This window comes from Nicotiana attenuata, chromosome 5, assembly GCF_001879085.1.
Source record: "Nicotiana attenuata strain UT chromosome 5, NIATTr2, whole genome shotgun sequence".
NCBI lineage: Eukaryota > Viridiplantae > Streptophyta > Magnoliopsida > Solanales > Solanaceae > Nicotiana > Nicotiana attenuata.
In genome coordinates this window covers 24,237,086-24,251,681 of record NC_031993.1, presented here as the reverse complement: position 1 = coordinate 24,251,681, position 14,596 = coordinate 24,237,086, and the positions used below count along the sequence as shown (strand labels likewise).

The 14,596-nt window shown below is 37.5% G+C and overlaps 1 protein-coding gene across 2 annotated transcripts; it reads right to left on the bottom strand.

Moving 5' to 3' along the window:
* On the bottom strand, positions 5,689–14,189 carry LOC109225525 (ethanolamine-phosphate cytidylyltransferase-like). Of its 2 annotated transcripts, none has more exons than XM_019390224.1 (10): positions 13,820–14,189; positions 12,353–12,775; positions 10,728–10,963; positions 10,090–10,259; positions 9,864–9,935; positions 9,305–9,372; positions 8,813–8,933; positions 7,329–7,394; positions 7,064–7,186; positions 5,689–6,082 (listed from the first exon to the last, which is right to left on the bottom strand). In XM_019390224.1, exons 2-10 carry the CDS (start codon positions 12,703–12,705, stop codon positions 6,011–6,013), a joined length of 1,281 nt encoding a protein of 426 aa, XP_019245769.1. In that variant the 5' UTR covers positions 12,706–12,775; positions 13,820–14,189; the 3' UTR covers positions 5,689–6,010. The 2 variants fall into 2 exon arrangements, with proteins under 2 accessions (XP_019245769.1, XP_019245770.1); XM_019390225.1 differs by having other exon boundaries at positions 14,002–14,189.

Here is a 14,596-nt window from a genome sequence, read left to right as displayed (position 1 = left end):
ATGCGTGAGATCATTCATCTCCATGGTATGCCCGTATATATCATTTCTGATCGAGGTACGCAGTTTATCTCGCATTTCTGGAGGGCAGTGTAGCGTAAGTTGGGTAGACGAGTCGAGTTGAGCACAGCATTTTATCCTCAGACGGACGGACAGTCCGAGCGTACTATTCAGATCTTGGAGGATATGCTCCACGCCTGTGTTATTGACTTTGGAGGTTCTTGGGATTAGTTCTTGCCGTTAGCGGAGTTTGCCTACAACAACAGTTATCAGTCGAGCATCTAGATGGCTCCCTATGAGGCATTATATGGTAGACGGTTTCAATCACCAGTTGGGTGGTTTGAGCCAGGGGAGGCTCGGTTATTGGGTACAGATATAGTGCAGGATGCCTTGGATAAGGTTAAGATCATTCAGGATAGACTTCGTACAGCTCAGTCCAGGCAAAAGAGTTATGCCGACCGTAAGGTTCGTGATGTGGCATTCATGGTCGGAGAGAGAGTGTTGCTTCGGGTGTCACCCATGAAGGGTGTGGTGCGGTTTGAGAAGAATGGCAAGTTAAGCCCTAGGTTCATCGGACCTTTTGAGATCCTTGATCGAGTGGGGGAGGTGGGCTACCGACTTGAGTTGCCACCAAGCTTATCAGCGGTACATCCAGTGTTTCATGTGTCCATGCTACAGAAGTATCACAGCGATTCATCCCACGTGTTAGATTTCAGCAATGTCCAGCTAGACAAGGATTTGACCTACCAGGAGGAGCCGGTAGCTATTCTAGACCGGCAGGTTTGTCAGTTGAGATCAAAAAGTTATCCTTCGATTCCTGTGCAGTGGAGAGGTCAGCCTGTTGAGGCAGCTACCTGGGAGTCCGAGTTCGATATGCGGAGCAGATATCCCCATCTTATCTCTAGCTCAGGTACTTTTCTATGTCCGTTCGAGGACGAACGGTTGTTTTAGAGGTGGAGAATGTGATGACCCAAAAGGTTATCTTGTGTTTTAGAACCCAATTCGGTGTTCCGAGGCCTTCCAAACCTCATTTTGTTCCTCCTCTATTTGCACGCGCAGTCGGGCGTGTATCTAGGAAGCTTTTATGTGAAAAACTGAAGAAATAATAATTTTTGGCATAAAAAGTTGATTTTTGTTGACTTTGGTCAATGTTTTGGGTAAACGGACCCGTACCCGTGTTCTGACAATCCCGGTGGGTCCATAGTAAAATATGGGATCTGGGCGTATGCCCGGAATCGAATTCCGAGGTCCCTAGCCCGAGAAATAAATTTTTATTGAAAATTGTTAAACTGAAATTATAAAGGTTTTAAGAATTTGGTTAATAATTGATCTTGTTAATACCGGGTCCGTATTGTGATACCGGAGCCCGGTACAGGTCTGTTATGATATTTATAACTTATCGGTGAAAATTGGTAAGAAACGGGACTGATTTGACGTGATTCGGACCTTTAGTTGAGAAAATAGAACTTTTGAACTTTCTTAAAAATTTCATGCAATTTGGTGCTAAATTCGTAGTTTTAGGTGTTATTTTGGCAATTTGATCGTGCAAGCAATTTCATATAAATTTTTAAGACTTGTGTGCATGTTTGGTTTGGAGCCCGGGGGCTCGGGTGAGTTTCGGATAGGCTACGGGATGTTTTAGACTTAGAAAATCTGGTATTTTTGCTGCAGCAGTTGTTCTGATGTGCCCTTCTTTGCGTTCGCATAGGTAGTATCGCGAACGCGAAAGGTAAAGAAGGGGCAGGGGGAATTTCTTCTTTGCGAACGCGAAGGACAGGTCGTGAACGCAGAGCAGCGGGGGCTTTACCCTTCGCGAACGCAAACCGTCTACCGCGAACGCGAAGCATGGGACCTGGGGGAGGGGAAGTTAATTCATCGCAAACGCGACACTTGGATCGCGAACGCGGAGGCTTGGGGGGATATGCCTTCGTGAACGCGATGGGTTACTCGCGAACGCGTAGGCCAATAGGGCCAAAGCTTCGCGAACGCGAAGAAGACCTGTCTAATGTTTTGAAAACAGAACCAAAAACGGGATTAGGCCATTCTTTCATATTTTCAAAAACTAGAAGGCTTAGAGGCGATTTTCAAGAGGCAACTTCTTCCCCAAAGTGTTGGTAAAAGATTCTAAACTACTTTCTTTCAATTACCCCTTTTATTTCATCAATTTTCAACCTAAAATCTAGGGTTTTCATGGTGGAAATTGGGGGTTTGAGTAGAATCAGGGATTTTTGTATAAATAGAATTTAGACCTCGATTTGGGATCAGATTTCGAAACTAATTGCATATTTGGGCTCGGGGGTGAATGGGTGGATGGGTTTTGGTCCGAACCTCGAGTTTTGACCAAGCGGGCGGGGAGTCGGTTTTTGACTTTTTGGGGAAAATGTTGGGAAACTTATAATTGTGCATTGGAATTGATTTCTTTAGCGATAATTAATGTTAATAAGTTAATTATGACTAGATACGAGTGGATTGAAGGTGGAACCTAGAGGAAAAGCGGTAATTGAGCTTTGAATTAGCCGTGGGATCGAGGTAAGTGTTGTGGCTAACCTTAGCTTGAGGGATTAGGTGTTGTTGTCTATTTGCTATGTGTTTGGTTGTTGAGTACGACGTATAGGTGAGGTGACGAGTACCTATACGTTGTTGTCGGTTCATAGCATGCGAGTGAGTCTTAATCTTATGATTGTTGTATTCTTTATTCGTATCGTTCATGCTTAAACTGGTTATTCTTCATGTTGAACAATTCTTATCATGTTTTACTGGAATTGGGATATTTGTTGAGTATTGACTCGAAGTTAAGGTTAACGTTATGGAACTAAATATTGAAATGGGGCTTGTTATTAATAATTCCATTGCCCGGTTGCTATTGTTTTATTGTTTGGGTGAGGAAGAGTGTAAATCACGAAGGGTGATGCCGTGCTATTGCATATTTACTTTCATGTGAGGAAGAGTGTAAAGCACGACGGGTGATGCCGTGCCATTGCATATTTATTATCATGTGAGGAAAAGTGTAAAGCACGAAGGGTGATGCCGTGCCATTTTATATTAATTATCATTGTTCCTTTGTTATGGTGAGGACGAGAGTAAAAGCACGAAGGGTGATGCCGTGCACTTGTTTTTGCTGTGTCTCTTTAATGTTCTATTCTCATGATCCGTCCAAATGGGCTTGGCCCGCGAGGCCAGCCCAACCCAGCCCACTCCTTGGGTAGGGCTGGGTTGGGATTTTTTTAGCCCATTTAAAACTGAGGCTTATAAGCCCGGCCCAAGTTAGCCCCCTGGACCTTGAGGCTTGACCGAGGCTGGACCTGGGCCGGTCCGTGGGCCAAAAATTAATTATATTCAAATTTAAATATGTAAAAAAAGTAAAAACTAAAAATAAATATTAACTATAATCCCCATTTTCCAACCTTAGTTAGATTGCTCATTTAGCCTTCCATATCAACTAGAATTTATATTTTTGATATGCATGTAGTATGACAAGATTAGTTTTTCTTTTGCTTAATTAACAACGAACTAGGAAAGTTTTAAGTGGCCAATAATATTTTTTTCAAAAGAAAATATTATTTTAAGTGGACAATGATCAGTTTGGTTACTTTAATATATTATTAATTATTAAATTTCTCTTCAGTATAGAAAAAGGTCAAGTTTTAATAACCAAAAAAAAATTGACAATACTAGCAAATATCATGAATTATAAAAATTTCATGGACTATTATAATGATGAAATCGACAAATAATGTTAAACCTAAATTAAAAAACCTTAACATATAAACTTATTGAAGCAATTCCTGAACCAAAGCAAAGTGAAAGAGAAGTACTAGAAAATATTCATGTAACGTTAAAAAAAAAAGAGCTAGAGATATAGAGAATTTGCATTTCAATTACAAGATTCCCTGTCAAATATCAAGATTCTTGTACACTCTAAATAAACAGAAGTCGTTCATATGACCAAGAGATTATATCACGAAATAATATCTACAGATTTGGAGAAATATTTTTTATTCTAAAAAAATTGAAAGGCCGGCCCGCCCTAGTCCGGGGCCCTCTTAGGGTTGGGCTGAGCTGGCCATTTTAAGGCCCATATAGATGGAGGGCCGGCCAGCCCTAGCCCACCAAATTTAAAAGCCCACGAGGCTTGGGCTGGGTTGGGCTGGGCTAGCCCGTTTTGACAGCTCTACCCCTCAGCATGTTTTTCCCCCTCCCGTTAATATGTGTTTAATTTCTATTATCTGATATTATGCCTGTATATTGCCTAACTGCACAGGTTTATATATGTGTCTTGTCCTAGCCTCGTCACTGCTTCGCCGAGGTTAGGCTCGGCACTTACCAGTACATGTGGTCGGTTGTACTGATACTACACTCTATACTTTCTGTGCAAATTTCGGTACCGGACCGTATTGACCCGAGTGAGCTGCTGCCTTCAGTCCAACAGGAGACCCAAGGTAGATCTACCGGTGTTGGCAGACCCATGAGTCCCCTTCCAGTTATCCTAGTTTTCCTGTTTTCTTTTAATTCGAGGACAATTGTATTTTCTTTCAGCCAGTATTTGTAGTGACTCTTACAAGTTCGTGGATTGTGACACCAGATTTTGGGTAGTCGTGTATTAGTACTTGGATTGTTATGAATTTCCGCAATTCTTTACTCTGTTTTGGCTTAATTATTGTTATTTGTTGATTTGGATAGTTGTTAGCGTACTAATTCTTTATCTGTTGGTTTGCCTAGCATTCTGAAAAGTTAGGCGCCATCACGATCCCGACGGTGGGTATTAATTCTTTGTTTATGTGCGAAAGGAAGATTTACAGGGAAAAAGAACCCTCGAGTACTATGTCTGTAACCCGATTACAAAGCAATTCACTACCATTTAAGATACATATATGTTTCCACTAGACTGTCTAGACATGACTTTGGCCTTTGACAGTTCAATATCATGTCACTACAAAGTTGTTTGTGTTCGTCGTTACCTTATTGAGATAATCCTGGAGAATTTCATGAGCTCAGTTTCCAGAACAATATCATTGCTCATTGGTTTGTGGTAAGGGAGTTTTCTTCAATGGAGCAATCTTTTGGACATTAAGTCAGTTAGATAGATCTTACTATTTTGATATTGGTCGTGAAATTATCCACTCTTATCCAATGCCAAAAATGGATGTAAGATACTATTTTGGATGTGTGGATGGGCATTTGTATATGGTTGGGTCTCCAGACAAGAGACGACCTCAATTAACTGACATATTTGAACTGGGAAATGACTACTCCTCTTGGAGCCTAAAGTATCGGATTGATCTACATGAAGTTGCAGGTTCAATTCTACAAATGGTTTATGTTACCAAATTAAGCCCAAGAGTCAAATTTATTGTGCTTTCAATTATGGCAAGAGAAGGTTATCAGGAACCACATTTGGCCCTCCTCATACGATGCCAAGTTATATTAATCAATTTAAAAGATCATACTTGCAGCAAGATATGCAAGTTACGTGCTTCTGCTGTGAAATGGCTGTCCTGCAATTGTTCAAGGAAAGGTTACTATCTGATTGAGAATCCATTTGCAAACTGAGTAGCATAGACCAATAGTTGTATAGGAAATGTGTCTTGACACTTTTGTTGCTCTATCATATTCATAGTCATTGGGCATAATCACCACTAGTAATAAGGTATAATTATGTACAGTCGACTAATCAAGCAAGGTTTGCTAATAGAAATTGGAACGCAGATTTACTATAGAGTAAGAGCAGAAAATTTTCTTAACTTACAAGAATCACTATGAGTTTGAGGTTAGCAAATTAGCTCCAGATCTTCCGAATCACTCCCATAGATGATTACAACCCAAAAAGAAAAAAAATTTAAGAAAAAAATCTAGATCTCCTGACTATGAATTTTCTTGTTATATATCCTGACACCTCCTCGAACGTGTATATATATCTTTCAAATACAAATACAGGACGAACTACCTTGAAAAAAAGCTTGCATAAGATTTACAAGTCAGCTACAAGAGGTCACACTGGAGACTAACGTAAAACTTAATCGCCTGAAACATACTGTTTCTCGGCATAATATTTTTTCTCACTTGCTTCCTTTTTGGTATTTCTTTTCTGCACAAGAAGGAGGCACGTTATTCGCCAAAACCCAGTAACATTTTCACGTGATTGTGCAAAAATAAATGCATAACCAAGAAGAAAGATGTATCTAGCATGACTAAACTACAGTACATTGTCACAAGTAATATTCTTTTCTAATTTTCTAATTTGATGAGGTATAATTGGAAAAATAAATCCGAAAAGGTAAACTCATCCGACCTCTAATCACTTTTTCTTCTATCTCTTTTCTTCTTTTAATCACAGAGAACTGTCACTAAAAAGAAAGGGAACTCATAGGCTCATTTTTCAGTATTGTCATTTCTGTTCAATCCAATGTTATCAAAGGCGAGCTTACGCCCTGAAGCGAGGCTCAAAACATATCGAGCTCTTCGCCTCGCTTAGCAGGCGCTTCAGTGTTGTCATCAAGGCTCTAAGATATACTTTTCCTTGCCAATGAGCGTAATGCTGAAGAGCGACACTAACCAATTGATATTTCACTTTATTTATTCAATTTCTTTGTCCATATATTTGGTATTCATACAGATATTAGTCTTGGATTACACATATTTATTATTTTTCTCCATTTACGCCTTTCTTCATTAAAGCCCACACTTTATTTGCGCTTTGCGCTTAAAGCCCCAACAAATATTAGAGTTCTTTGCGCTTTTCGCCTTTGATAACACTGGTTCAATCAAAGGGTAGATTGTGAATAGCTGAGAAACACCAACTATAATGTTCTTTTTTCCTGCAGTAATGGTTTATCTAATCTAGCTAACTGATCGCTATAAATAAAGATAGGTGCTAAAGACAAATACAAATGGAGTTAGTTGAACTAAGATGAAAACTTAAAAGATGAATCTATTATGACACCACCTTTTAATTAAGTTGACAGAAGAACAATTAGTTGACTCCCTTCAGTCTTTTTCTCTATCTGAGAGCATGTAATAGATAGGTGCATATTACCGACCAAGTAATAAAATGGGTAATGACACTTACCACATATATCTCGTGGTTGGCAATGATTCTTTGAGCAACCGAAGTTGTTGTAATATCTTTAGGGCTCTCAATTACTTGGAAGATTCCCATGTTTTTAGGTACAGCGTAGGGATCCTGTCTCTCCTGCATCAGCCCAAACATTTCCTCAAGAACATGCTTCTATATTTAATGCCTTAGCAGTTCGGAAAATATTCGTTCTATTTTTTTCTCCATAGATGGAAAATGCTAATTCATCGTGCAATAATCAAAGTGTGCAGACACTTACTCCTGTAGAAGAGTTTCTTTCAGAAATTGTCCCATGTACAACCACAGAGATATTGAAAGTTGTTACCTGCCCATGACCAAAAAAAAAAAGGGAGAATAAATTAGTGACCGATAAGAAATGTAAAGTACTTTGTTTCTCCTTCCCGGTTAAAGAGCAGGGATGAGGGAAAAATGAACAAATTATTTTTAACAAAAGGAAATGACTCGTTAAAACAGAAAGCTCATGTGCAAGAACGGCAAAGAGCTTCACCTCCACAGGTTCTTTTTTTTAATCTTGTTGCATTTTAAAGTGTTTTTGGTGAATGTTTCGAGCAGCATTAATGACCTACAAACTGTAGAGAAATAGGCTTTCAGCCTAAGTTGCTTGGACACGGGAGCGGGTGTTCGATACGGGTGCAGATCTAGAAGTCAGATCCTTCGAGATGTAAATTCTATGATTCGGGGATACGGATCCTAGTACGGATACGGGTGCGGGGATCCGGCTAAAAATAATTTACAAAAATAAAAATAGAAAAATATCTCTAAATTATGAGAAATTTTGTGGAATACTTAAGTATAGCCTATAAAATGTGAATTTCTTTTTTATTCTCAAGTTGTGTAGATAAGTAAAGGATTGATTTCCTAGATAAGGCATGCTATTTTCTTCAAATTTACCCTAGTTTGGTTCTGATTTTGGGAATCAAATTGTATCTCATCTCGAATTTTTCCATCCATCGTGGTCAAAGTATCCAAAATTGTTTGACCAGATCCGGTACGGATCCCATACGCACACCCATACTAGTGTCGTGTCAACACGGGTGCGGCAGCTAAACTGCCATGTCGGAGCAACTTAGCTTTCAGCTATAGCAGAAATATGGTGATGAACCATATCTGCTGTGGTATGGTGAATCAAGGACTGAGCATACATAGTTCTACAGGATTAATATGATTCTACAAAAAATGGAGAATTCACAACTAGTATATATACAGGTAAAGGGAGAGCATGAACTCCCAAGTCATATTGAGTCCACCAATATAACAGGCCACCACCCTTGCCTACATGAGAATGTAGGGATTTTTAACAACTACCCAAAGTTTCAATTGTTAAGCCTTGAACTATCAGTTTACGAAACCTTTTTCTCTTTTCTGCCAATTTCTTACAAAATCTTAAGTGTGTAACAGTTCATACCATGGTGCAAAGACTTATCTGCCAAATGTATGGTTTGCGTTCCTAATAAATGCTTTTCTCCAGAGAGAACCAGATAACTTTTATCACCGAGCAAAGGGTCAAGGACACATAGCCAGGTGAGTCATAAGCAAAATTTCCCCATTTCCTTCTTTTTCATCAATACCAAATCAACAAACTCAGAAGAAACTTCCTTTTTAAAAAAAGGAGCAGTATTGCTTATCTTTTGTATAAACAATAAATGCAATTAAGTAGTTAAATCTAAAAGAAATAGAAATAAGAGAGAAAGAACACATCTAGGAGGTTGAAGCAAGCAATACCATATCCTGGGTCACTTCCCAAGGGGCACCAATAATGACCTCATCAACATAGCGGCAGGCAAGTACACTAAGACTGCGCTCATGCAGATTCATCAGCGGATACTGATATCCACGAAGTTCACTGCAAGAACTAAAAATTGTTAATTCTCTATATGTAATTCCTACTCATAAGAAAGTTGGTTAAATGAGATGACCACAGGCTCTGAAGAAGTACTGAGAAATTTTTCTAAAGTCATAAACTAACAAGAAATTATCTAAACATGCAAGTGAAAATACCGAGACAATCACACACTCAAAGTATCTTGAAAATAAGAATTTTCTTGTAACTGTTAACCAAATAAGGTATCATTAAAAGTATAACCTGAGAGCCGTTCAATTGACAGTTCAGTTTGCCCATTGACAAATAAAATTAGGGTTGCCACTTTGAAGGATGTTATTGAAAAGTAATAGAGTCAAACCAAGAACAGGCAAGTAGTACTAACATGAACATACCTTACAGTCTGGTCAGTATAAACTCCAACTAAAAGAAAATCTCCAAGCTGTCTGGCACTTCGAAGAATCTGAGTGGGAAAAAAGAGTAACTTATTCATAAAACTGTATACTGATGCTGAACGAGAGACACTCTTTTAATGAACTATCGAGCACAATAAAAAAGTGAATGACAGAAAAGTCAGGTTAAAGACCAGAATTTGAAGAATAAGTATATCATCTATAAGAGGCAAAAGAAAAAGATCCAATAGTTAAGTACACCAGTAAGCATCTTCTACTATTATATCGAGCTTTGACAGTTCAAAAGAGTTTGTTGCAATTAATATAAAATGCTACTTGTAATTCTCAACATCATTAAGGATACTGACTTATACTGCATCTTAACCCATGAACCTAAGCATTAGCATCCAAGTAGAGGAAAGAAAATTAACAGACAGTTCATAAATCATTCAGAGTAACAATATCACAGACATATTTATAAAGGTGAAAGCCACACATATGATTGCACAATATATACATAATAAAGCTTGAACATTCCAAAAATCCACTATTAGAGATTTACCTCAACATGGCCAGCATGAAAAAGGTCGAATGCACCATCGATATACACAACTCTAGCATTTGGCCCAGGCCCCTATGAATAAAAAAGCAGGAGAATATTTAATTCTACAAATAGTCTTAAATTGACACCCATAATATTCAAATTGGAATCAAATGGAAAAAGGAACAATAAACTTAATTAAGCATGATGCCTCACAAGAATAAGTAGAGAATACAGCTTGTGGTACCTTTCCATTTGAAAATTGCACAATCCTTCTAGATGTGGGCAGAAAACGAGATATCTGATCAATCTTAACAATTTTTTCCTCAGCATATACACTCTTCATATTATCATCTTCAGGGAGAGATGCTTTGGTGGTATCTTGAGAAATACTTTTAGCAGATGAAAGAATCCTTCCTACAAAACATGATCGGAAAATGTATGAGAAAAACAAAAACATACTCATCGCTCCTATGACGTGGTTCCAGGAAACATTTCCTTTTCTTCATTGTTCCAGGATGTTACTGAACAGTCTCTTCGATTTATTTTCATTTGCTAGTCTTGGGAAAATCTTTTGATTCTAAAAAGTATTCTGAAAAACCACTATACACAAGTCTTCTGATATTATCAGCTGTATACACAACTTAGGCCTCTGTACATTGTATACATATGTAAGCACAAAGTAAAAAATAGGGGTGGGGGAGGAAAGAGTTTGCAATTGAACTATCTGAGGTGGGGGAGGGTCCATTGTATACAGAACACAATCTTAAAAAGGATCAACATGTCATACATCTGGAAAATTTTAGCTATATTGGCTTAATAGATTTATATGATGTGTTTACGAGTCAAACCTTAAACTGACCTAGAATAGGAGAGATATAGTACCTACAATGTCTGTGCTGGAGACACCTTCAGTGCGTCTAATCTGCTTGTAGCGACCGGCTTGCTTTGCTAGGGCATAAGCATCAGTTCCATCTGGAAGTAGACAGGGATCATCACCATGTATAATGTAGTCAATCTTATGCTCATTAAACAGACGGTTCATAAAATCCTCAGTAATTGCATAAGGAGCATTGGGAATTACTTCATCCACCCACTTCAGCCCACTAACAAGGGCAAGTCTGCAAAAGATCTTAAAATTAGATAACATATAAGGTCGGGGAAAACTGAAACAGTTGAATTGATGAAACAATATAGCATCACATAATGGACACATAAATAAGTGGCACTAAATTCCTTGTCAAGTAATTGAAGTGAATGCTATTTAAAATTCTAAGAATTTAAAGACAATTCCATCTTTACACTCAGACAACATGTAAGAGCCAATAGGCATAAATTGAAGGAAGACACTTCTCTCCAAAAATCCACTTTACGTCAAAAACTTGCTTAGGCTCATCAAGAATAGCAAGGTCAAGACTTCGATGGACAGTGCTGGTAACAGGTCATCTATCAACTTATGCCCTGAACTGGTCCAGAGACCTTTAACCTAATTAGATAGCTTCCCACAGTTGCACCTCCAGCCCAGATATGGTGCTGGGATAAATGCATAAGGGATGGGATCTCAAACAGGATTTGCTACTCATATTCAAGAGATTGTCTCAGTTTCTGCCTTTGCCAAAGGCCCAGTAGACAAGGCAAATTAGCCACTAGTTCAATCCAGGAAACGACGATAGGGGCGTTAATTATGACATTATTTCACGATATTTAGCTATCATTTTTACTGAAGTAAGTGGAATCTTGAAAAATATTACATATTTATAGTCAACATAATTTATATGGATGGTTAAAGAGGACTTGAATCAGACATCAATGCAGGAAACAACGATAGGGGGCGTTAAGTATGACATTATTTCACGATATTTAGCTATAATTTTTACTCAAGTAAGTGGAATCTTGAAAAATATTACGTATTTATAGTCGAGATAATTTATATGGATGGTTAATGAGGACTTGAATCAGTGTGGCTAGCTAACACATCTTAATCACGGTAACAAATTGTTATCAGCATGGCCATAGGATGTCATCCTACACTAAATGTGAGATTGCCCCCAAGTTGGTACCAACTTGCTACAATTTCTCTTAAGAACTGCCACTGGCTCGTCTATTCTATAATTCTCAGTCTTGGTTCAGTCCATGCAGGCAATCATAGCACATTTTATCAAAACAATTTCAACAACTAAATTTGACCTTTCTGTTTCAAAGTGGATTTGTTCTTCACATATCCTACTCAGGCAGGGTGGAGAAGAAAGACGGAGACTACAGTGCATGTTCTCTAGTCCACAGTGTCATTAGATTTTATACCTTCTGTTATAATATATAGGTCAAGCTAACATTTCTAAGGTAGATATTGAATACAGTTCTCTACAGTCTACAGTACCATTTGAACAAATAAGGTATCAGGCAGAAATGTTATGCATTAAGCTATTTTATTTCCTGTACAAGATAATTTGCAGATAAGAGAAACAAATATGAAAATCTAACCAATGAAAGATGCAGCAACTAATCAATACCTTTCTTCCATGCATAAAACAGGTGGACCCTTATTAGCTACAATTTCTTCATCACTAACAACTCCAACTACTAACTCGTCTCCCAACGCTTTAGCTTGTCTTATCGCATTTGCATGACCATAATGCATTAGGTCAAAACACCCATCCATATAAACACGAATACGTTTCTTCCCACGCTTCTTTTTACGGAGGATACTTAGATTGGGTAAAAGGTGGGGTAGAGTAGGAACACTGAGCCCTGTAAAATAGCTAGTAGACACCCCGAGCAAGGCAGCAGTTAGCATGACTCCACCAAAAAGCCTGGGGTAGTAACACAGCCTTTCCCAGATCCAGCTATTGCTTTCAAAATCCATTGGCCTCCTCCCTCTAACTTCTTCCCCAGGGTCCTCTGTGGACCTCTTCTATAAAAGAGGAAGGGAGGCCCTGCAATAAAGAGCAACAACCATTTAATCAAACGAAGAAAAATAAGTTTTAGGAATAAAGTGTGCTCATAATAATCCCCATATCAATCTGAAATCAGAAAAATAACATCTGACAATAGTAGGTGATCAAATTGGATGGAACATTCAATTAATAAACATGAAGGGAAAGGACCAAATTTCTTATGCTGGAAGTCAAAGTGCTCAAAATAAGCCAACTTTATAGTTATAACAACTCAAAATTGTACAGAAACAAAGAACTTTGAATAAACAGACACTGTAAGCACAACAACCAAAGCATGAGACAAAAGTAAGCTACAGGAATTGGATTTGTTCAATATAATCCCTATTTCAATCTGATTTCAGAAAACAACTTCTTAGCTACAACAGATTATGCAGTTAAAAGGATCAAATTAGACGGAACAACCAATTAATAAACACGCTCCGAAAGGACCAAATCACTCAAATAGGGTGAAGTATGCAAAAGATGCGAACTTTATTGCTAAAACAACAAAAAATTAAACAGAAATCAACAACATTGAATAAACAGACATAGCAACCAGAGGTGGATCTAGCCTTTTCAGCAGGTTGAACAGATTCCACTGCCTTATAGATCGAGTTTAACCAATGTATATGTATAATAGACAGTATCTACACCTAATTCACTGTCTTTAAATCTTAATTCTGCCTATGCAGCAAACACTAGGAAAAATATTCAATTTGAGGCTCATACAGAAATGCCAACCAAGACAAAAAAAAAAAAAAGAAGAAGGAAATAAAATCTGGGTATTACATGATAATAAAAATATGACCCAAACAACAACTTATATTCCATTCAAAACAACATAATGCATCACACACAAATCACAGACACATGAAATCAAGATAATGAACCAAATTGTTGTAGCACAAACCATGCAAATTACAGAGCTAAATCCAGCTCAAGATTCATAGACTAATTCAAGAAAAACGAAAAAGTTTGCAAAATAACAAGAAAAAATTGATCTTTTAATAAAAAAAAATGGTGGGGTCGAAATAAAGAAAGAACCTGAAGCTGGGAAAATAATGGGAATTGAGAACTTCAAGAGAAGTCAGGAATTATATTGCTCTTGCAATATGGTGTTTGTTGGTATTGTGTAAATGTTTACGTTGAGGTTAACGCCACAACAGAACAGAAATCTAAAATTCTGCAGAAGAAAAAGGGGGGAATTTGTCAGATAGAATCTTCACCTTTTCTATTTCTCCCTTTATTCTCCCTTAATGGTGTATCTGATTCACAAATATCAACAATTTTTTTTCCCTTTTTTTTTCTCCCTTTGTGGCACATTTATTTATAAGTCTCAAATCTTTTTATAGCAGTTTAATTTGGTGCTTCAGTTTGACAAGGAAAGAAAAAGAGAAGGGTCGACATTTTCTTAGCACTGTTAGATCTCATATTAGTCATTTTCGCAGTTTAAGTGTATGATTTGTCAACTGAAAAAAAAAAAAAAATTGCTCCTAGTTGACAAGTCATACGTTAAATGTGAGGCAACAAAAAGGGAAAGAAAGTCATTTATTTAACCAATTAAACAATTGCATGAAGTAGTTCATCGAAGAGAAAGAGTCGAGCCACCTTTTTTTTTTTTTTATGTTTTGAGTAATTGAATCTACTCCCTTTTGGTTGTTTGGTGTATGAAGTGCCAAATGTAAACGGCAATATCAAATACATTTAATTCTAAGTAAGTTGGGATTGATTATATAAATATTTTTAATTTCATATCATATTAATATTATACAAAAAAAAATAAAGAGTACTAGTGTCAAATGTAAAATTTAAGGAAAAAAA